An 8,265-nucleotide genomic window follows, 5' to 3' on the forward strand; every position below is an offset into this window, starting at 1 on the left:
CCATTCCGTCATCCAGTCGCCAGGCCACCTCTTTCGAAAGGTCGGCACTGGGCAGCTTGACCCAGACCGGGACCTGAAGCTGTAGCAGCCAAAATTGTTGTGATACTGTTCCTTACCCCAGGGTTTTGTCTCGTATAACAATTCGTGTATGTTGCAGAAACTTTTCGCATCAGGTTCCAAGCCTTGGCTTCTCACGACCCACACGAAGATATTCATCCTTATGATTGCTTCGAGGGTAAGTTGGTGAAGGTAGATTTCAAATATCTTCAGCACCTCTACAACAAAGCTGCTTAGGGGAAATCGTAGTCCAGCTTTCAAGAAGCTTCGGAATACCACGACTTCATTTTCCTCAGGAGTTGGGCAAGTCTTCTCTCCTTCGTCGGCCCTCACAACGGACAAGTCCCGGAAATATCTTCCCCTCATGTTGACAAGATGATTTTCTTTAATACTTGATTTGCCAAAAACCACATGGCTTGGTCGCCAAGGTCGATCTTCGGAGTCCTCACCACCACTATCCACATCATAGCTCTCGCTGTCACCAGTATCTTCAGATAAACCTTCCAAAATTTCTTTAGTAATCTTCTCTGTATTAGTCTTCAACATAGATTGAAGAAAACCCAGATGCATTTCCTCAGAAAGACTCAGCTTCGAATCACCAACAACTTTGTTATCTTCAGACATCCTTGCAAACGCTGAGAAAGTGCTCTCAACGCCGAAGCCTTAAAATTTAAAAGGCCGAGCAAAGGTTGTTGCGCGTAGGCTAAAGGTTGGGTGAGTAAAAACAGTTGGCAAGAGAGCGTGTCAAATAACTCGGGATGAGCTCTTATTTATACGCCCAGAGCGTTAAAAACTGGAGGGTCCCGCTTGTCAAAGACTGATTGCTATTCTAGCAAGGAGAAGGTGTTTTTTCGGACCTTCGACTTAAGGCCTTCGTCCATATTGCAATATGAATTTATCAGTACAGCAAATTAATATTGCGAGGGGCTACTGTTGGGGGCCTTCGGCTTCCGAAGGTCCTCAAAAACATGATTTGACAATGTTTTCCAAGTGAAATGTGTGAACAGGTATCTTTGGAATTGGATTACGAGTATATAAGAGTATGGTCAAGACGAAGCTTGAGTGCGACTGAAGGCGATTGTGACAAAGGAAAAGATCATCAAGAAGCTATGCGCAGATAAGCTTCGGCATGACAGTAGAAAAGGGGAACCAACTTAAAGATGAAAAGCCAAATTAGACCCTGAAGAATTACTGTAGAGTTATTGATAAATGTAAAGGGCATTAATGTAATTTTACACAGGCTGTGTCCCATGCCTATAAATAGATGAACAGTATTCTCGTACTGTTCACGCTGACTTGGCACTCGCATCACGCTTGTACCCTTGCTTTCCTTCAGACCGAAGGTACATTTGTAATTTTCCATCGCTTATACAAGTAAAATGAAATAGAAATAAATCAATAATAATGTTTAAAATAATTATGTAATCTCTCTATTTCATGCATAAATCTTTTCTTGTCTCTTATTATGATTATGAAGGTATGACCTTCATAACCTTCGTCCAAAATTCATTATACCCAAGGGGAAATAATGTTTCGAAGGACGAAGGGCTTTGATATTTAATATTCTATGTTGCCTTGTTCTTAATTCATAGCATTTGAGAACAAGTCTCCAACAACTACTCTCTAAAATAGATTTTATAAAAAACGAGTAGACTAGTTCAATAGATTCTATAAATTTGGAACTTTGTATGACTAGCGAAGCAGGTTATCAAACATTGAGAACGCAAATGCTCGGATGGAGAGCCACTAATTTTAAAAAGACATTTATAGTCTATAGAGATGTTTTTCTTTTAATATTCATCAAATTTACCTTTATAAAACGATATTTCTAGTCTCTTGATGCTCGAATGCCTCTTAGTTAAAAAGGAATCGTGATTAGAGGTCGCGGGCAGATTGAGTGATTTCTTAATGGGTTTATTATTTTTACTAATGACTGCGTATAGGAGATGACGACTCAATTTAGGGATGAAAACAAGTGGGAAAACCCCTTTCCATTTCTGTTTCACATTTTATCATCGGAAGTGGGACCGGGTCAAAATAGTCAGGAATAGAAATGGGTGCAGGATAAATGTATGTACAAAAACGAATGAAAACGGGAATATTAAGTGGAATCTCGTAACTTAATACAAAAACACATTATATTGATGGCTAACTTGTGACCGACTAGTAGGAAAATAACATGAAACAAATTGATATAGAGAGGCAACGTTCCATTGTTGTTTGCTTGATAGTGGTGTATATATAACTACAACCGGTGATATTTGAGTCATTAGGCCACTCATCATTGAGGAAAGCTGGTGGCTAGATTGACCTCTTATATAATAATTTGTTACCTAAGGACGAGGCTTTACCTAATGCACTAATGCATATTGGGCTGATTCTGGATTTCTCAAATACGGATTTAACCTTGCTAAAAACGGGATCCCGCAAAAACGAACAAAAAAGACCATCTTCCATTGGGCCAATTCCCTGTATGCCATTGGAAAATATACTCGTTCCTTGTGTGCCACTGGCCCCACATGTCATAGACACCAAAAAATGTACCTATTGAAAGGGAAATGGTCTCAACATTTCCTATAATCGATTTGGTGTTTGACGCCCATCACAAACCACATGGACTAACTAGTTTGCCTAGCTGTCATTTATCTCAGGTGCATAGAGTTCAACATAAACCAACAAAGAAAATGAGTTGGGGAACTCTACAAAGTTTGGAGCAAAAACAAGTATTGGTGCAGCCAGTGGCGCACCAGACACTGTCCGGTGTGCACTGGACACTGTCCAGTGCCCATGGCTGCAGCCCTCGCAAACTGACCGCTCTCGGTTTTTTCTCAGAACCAAACCGCTAAAATTCACCGGACTCTGTGGTGTGCACCGGGCTGTCCGGTGAGCCAACAAAGCAACGGTCAACTACGCCCAATGGTCGACTGCACCGACGGAGGAACAATGAATAGTGCAGAAGTCAGAAGTCGGAACTGCAAAGTCAGAATGCACCGGACTGTCCGGTGCTGCAACAGGACAAAGGACTTCAATGGTCAACCGCTCCAAACCCTAACAGTCGGTTGACGTGGTACGCACCAGACAGTGAACAGTGCCATGTCCGGTGTGCCCATCGACAACAACGACTAGAATAGTGGTTGGAGCTATAAATACCCCCAACCACCACCATTCAAGTCATCCAAGTTTTCAGACCTTCACATTCAATACTAGAGCAAAGACATACACTCCAAGCCAAAATCAAAAGATCAAATCCTCTCCAAGTTCCAAAATCAACTCAAGTGCTTAGTGATTTGAGAGAGGATCATTTGTGTTTCTTTTGTTGCTCTTGTTGCTTGGATTGCTCTCTTCTTCTCACTCTAATATTTGTAAGTGCTTTGTAAAGCTAGCAAGAGACACCTAATTGTATGGTGATCCTTGCGTGGTCTTAGTGACCCGTGTGATTAAGGAGAAGCACTCAACCGGTCTAATTGACCGATTGAGAGAGGGAAAGGGTTGGAATAGACCCGACCTTTGTGGCCTGCTCAACGGGGACTAGGTTCTTCGGAACCGGACCTCGGTAAACAAATCACCTTGTTCACTTGTGTTGATCTTCACTAGATGTGTTTCTCCCCTATCCTCTCTCTCTAAAGTTCCCTTGCTCATATTGTTTTGAGTTTGCTCCCAAAGTTATCATCATTGATTGAGCAACTCATAGCAAGAGGAACTATCTTCCACACTCCGAATTCAAGATTATTTATTTTTAACCCTAACCCCGGGCGAAGTGTGTGTTCCAAGTTTATAATTTTCAGGTTCGCCTATTCACCCCCCTCTAGGCGACTTTCACCTATATACCACTTAGTGGCACACAAGAAATGTATCTATATGCCACTCAGTGGCACACAAGGAATGAATATAAAATCTGATGGCATACTAGGAATTTTTTCTCTTCCATTTCTGTCTCATTTCTAGATTTTTACACAAAGACCAAAATGAACATGTCAAATATGAAAACCATATGCATGGGTCGACAAGGCATGTCGTTTTTGAACCCTAACTCGACTAGACGTACCTCACTCTTAGACTTAAAAGTTTCGGTTTGGCCATTTAGGTCCGGCACGACACGACACAAAAATAAGGGCCTAAAACACGGCGCGATTCGAAGAAAAATGGGCTGGGCCGGCATAGTCCAAATGCTCGGGTCATGCCTCAAACTTAGACATGATGGTCGATATAGTACGACACGACTAGATGGACCGTGTTTGGGCTGACATGGCACGAAGTGATGCACGAATTAGAAACTAGCGTTTAAATAGCACTAGTCGGTTACCCGTGCTTTGCGACAGCTCACAACAATATCCACGTAAATTATCCACAAAAAAGATCTCAGTATTTTTTATTGATTGTCTCCGCTTTTCACATAATATTTTTTATGAATGCACGAGTACCGTAGGCAGCAAATCAGATACCCCCATCCCTCGCTTCCCCCCACTTCCAAGGTTTCGTAGAGTAGGAGGGGAAGGGAAGAGGCGGACTTACCTGTTCGTTGCTAGAGAAGGACACGACGAAGACCTGGGCATCTGGAGACGATATAGGTAGTATACCGCTACATATATTGGGAGAGAGCACGCAATCGGAGAAAGAAGCCCAGCCGAAGCAGCTCCAAACCGAGAGGCACCCGCACCAGGCGTCACTCCGAGAAGGGTGAGAGAATGCGAGTGTCTTCCCGGCCCTGGACCCGCCGAAGCGACACAACACCATCACCAACTCCGTAGCATATGCCGATTGCTGCCACGCTACGGGCCTTGGTTACGTTGTCCAATATATCAAACCTAGACTCCTCATCGCCAAGATAACCTAAGCGTGACAGGCGCCACCATGTCCTCCTCGACGACACGCACGGAGAAAGGCCAGGAGCATGATCGACTCGCCCCGTACCCGCATCGACGAGCATCAGTCGGCTCGCGGCAGCGACCGTGGGCGGGGTAGCAGGTTGAGGAGGAAGAACAGTGCAAAGGCCGGGAAGACGAACGGGACGTCCGACAATGGCGAAAATGATGATGCGCGCATGATGTGAAACGTCCTCGTGGACGTGCAATAGCCACTACGCGAGTCGGTATCAGGGCTGGTGTCGGACGAATACAGGGAGGAGGCGCCTGCTCCTAAGCCCTCTGCCGAGAATTGGGTGGCGCGAAGGAGGAGGCATGAGGGGAGAGAGAGAAGAAGTAGAATGACGAACGAGGTGGTGGCAAGAGGACCATCATTATAGTGCAGAGGTATAGATGGCCAAATGAGTCGTGTCTGGCGAGCGGCCCGAGGCACGACCCATTTAATAGTGTCTGGGCCAACCCGGCACGAGCGCAGTACGGTGCTTGGACCGTAACCTTGACCCGTAGTTCTGGCCCGGCCCAACACGATTATTTTTTTATTTTACAAAAAATCATATATACCTATGTACAATCTATATTCTATATTATAAACACCTGAGCATGATGTTCTACATGTTAGACAGCTTCGCCCAATGTCTCCCACCCTTCTTCCATCAGGGCCGCTTTTTAACATTTTACACTAAGTTGATTTGGAAAAAATGTTGGGAATTTTTTTGTAAAAAGACGACGCAGGACTACAGTTGAAACTGATGCTTTAAGTATATTAGAGATTCCATGCTCCAATAATTTTCTTCACAAAAGTCATAGAAAACATTGTTCTCTTTCTCATAAGATTTTTTAATCTATAGCAAAATTATGAATAATTTGAAGATGTACTTTTTACATATATATATATAAGTTTTTTTGTCTGTGACCTTCTTAGCCGCCACGACACGATTTCGACCCACCATGCTTTGGGCCGGACCTGCCCTAGCTTTTACTATCTGGGCATGACACTACCTAGCTCGAAATTATTTCGTGCCGTGTTAGCCCTAAAAAAATTAGCCCGAAGCATGATGGGCCCGTGTCGTGCCTGCCTTGCATGCTGCCTCGCTAGCTGTAGGTTGTCCGCTGCAGTATATCGGCTCAGTGGTCGGAACTCAGGCGTCACTCACTGTCGTGGTTGCGTTATTTACATAGAGCAAGTTTAGTAATATAGCTCATAGTGGGTTTTATAATATTATCATGTCACATATAGCCAACTAAAAGCCTACTAATGTTTTAATTATCTTATGATATAAGTTGTACATTTAATACTTGGTATATAGCTCTCTCGCATAGAGCTTTGGAGTCCATGTGTAGTCTACTCTTAGCTGTCCACTAGTGAGTAGCTCGTTTTTTTTCTCTCACTTCACTTCTCCTTCTTTCATATCCACAAATCTAACGTGGCATCTTTTACTGTCCAACTACATTAGCTTGTTATACTTGCTCTTATTTGAGTTCCATCACGCGCGCAACAGCACAAAACACGAATGTGCACGTCTGCCGCTCCTCACGGCAGAAGACCAGCCGACTCTAGGTGCAGATGGCTCTGATTCAAAGTCTATATATATTGGGTCGAGCGCAGGAGGACGTTAGGTCCGTCACTGCCATTGTAGAGAGATGGTCTCCTTTGGGCTGATTTAGTGTCCAGATATTACGAGGGAATCCATGGAGGATAGGGGATTCCTCTTCATAGATCGATCACCAAACCAGACCTTAGGTTGGACTGGGTGTTCAATCAGACGACAGACAACGTCGCCTACCCTACCCAGCACTGGTGCTATTTGACAACGTCGCCTACCCAAATCATCAATATAGCCACAACCACAACACCTTATGATAGCACCATATATGTAGTATTTAGGCAACTTGTTTTTGACAAGATACACTGATTGTGCATTGCTCAGCAAAGATACAAAAGTCGCAGAACCGACCTACAACCAACCTTCTTCCGACGACAACAAAGAGGATAATGGTTCCACCTACATATACGTACTACCAGCATTGAAGTAGAAACAGGTGTGGAAGCTTCAGAAAAGCCTTGTCCGTTCATGTCATCAACGACATGATGAGCGGGAGGGACTGGCACCTTGCAGTTTCAGGCACTACCGTACCGCACGGACCGGAAGCCTTTGTCACTTGTTGGCGTAGAGGAAGACGTCAGTGAGGACGGACTTGGACTTGAGCGACGCCTCGAGAATCGCCAGACCCTGCATCGTGAAAACCAAAAACCAGCATCAACGTGCATTATTTTGAGTAGGCCGGGTGACGCAGGAGATGGCGGATATATGAAGGGCGAAGATCAGTGGTGGACACACCGACCTGGTTGTAGCCCAGCTGCACGGTCTTCTCCTGGAGGTCGCCGATGTCCCTCACGGCGAAGGTGTTGAGCAAGGTGATGCTTGAGATGGAGGACTTGGGCGTTACCGTCACCGTCAGGTCGTCCAGCACCGTGTACGTCGCGGTGCCCTGCACGAACCCTCCCGCCGCGCTCTGCGCCACCGATTGGCCGACGGAGGCGCTGCTGCCCCCCGCAAACGGCAGGTAATTCGCTGTGGTAGACATGGAGCAGCCACATGCCGGGCACGCCCTGCCGTACTGTTCCGTGATGTAGGCGCGGCAGTTGTTGACGTTCATATTGTTGGTATTGGTACATCTATACAGCTGCTTTGGCTGCACCGACGACGGCGCCGGCAGACGGAGGAGTGAGCTGCTAGTGTTCGCCGCCGGCGAGACAACCGTAGGGCAGAGGAGCGCGTTCTTGCCGACGCCGGCCTGCACGTAGGTAGCGGAGTCCAACTTGTCGACGCTTGCGTAGAGGTTGCCGACGCAGCCAACCATGGCCTCCTTCCCGATCAGCTTCACCGCCGTGGCGATGGGCAGCACGAGGAGGGAGAAGAGGAAGTCCACGACGTCCTTGCTCGCCTCCGCGAACAGCACCCGCTGTGCCTTCCTGTCGATGAGAAGCTTCATGGTCAGCCCGGCGGTGGCTGTGGTGGTTGACATCTCGTAAACGTAAGTGCTAAACCTTGCTAGTTTTTCTGGTAGTATCATAGTATGCTCTGGGAGTCTGGGTAGATTGAAGGGCAGAGCGTGAGAACGAGATGGAGAAACACAAGATCGATACTTGTAGGGATAGCAACTAGCGCCTAGCATAGATTGTGTGACCTGAATACCTGATACGGGAATTTGAGACGACTGATTGATTGAAAACTCTTAGAATCATGCGCATTAATAATTCTGCATGGGAATGGGAGAGGACATCATGCATTTGTGTACGGGGACTCGGGGAGATCGGTGGACACGGGTGAGTTTTAGGGCCTAG

General features: G+C 45.8%; 1 protein-coding gene across 1 annotated transcript; it reads right to left on the bottom strand.

Annotated features, from left to right (window-relative positions):
* Positions 1 to 6,783: 6,783 nt before the first annotated feature.
* LOC103649753 (uncharacterized) lies at positions 6,784 to 8,035 on the bottom strand. Its single transcript, XM_008675476.3, has 2 exons — positions 7,263 to 8,035; positions 6,784 to 7,150 (listed from the first exon to the last, which is right to left on the bottom strand). The coding sequence occupies exons 1-2, from the start codon at positions 7,992 to 7,994 to the stop codon at positions 7,076 to 7,078; spliced, it is 807 nt and encodes a 268-aa protein (XP_008673698.1). The 5' UTR covers positions 7,995 to 8,035; the 3' UTR covers positions 6,784 to 7,075.
* Positions 8,036 to 8,265: the final 230 nt, after the last annotated feature.

The sequence above is a fragment of the Zea mays genome, chromosome 3 (genome assembly GCF_902167145.1).
Source record: "Zea mays cultivar B73 chromosome 3, Zm-B73-REFERENCE-NAM-5.0, whole genome shotgun sequence".
Classification (NCBI taxonomy): domain Eukaryota; kingdom Viridiplantae; phylum Streptophyta; class Magnoliopsida; order Poales; family Poaceae; genus Zea; species Zea mays.

Coding starts and splice junctions, on each gene's coding strand:
- LOC103649753 (XM_008675476.3), bottom strand. CDS start 7,994: ATGATACTACCAGAAAAACTAGCAAGGTTTAGCACTTACGTTTACGAG. Junction 7,151..7,262: donor TGCAGCTGGGCTACAACCAG/GTCGGTGTGTCC, acceptor TTCACGATGCAG/GGTCTGGCGATTCTCGAGGC.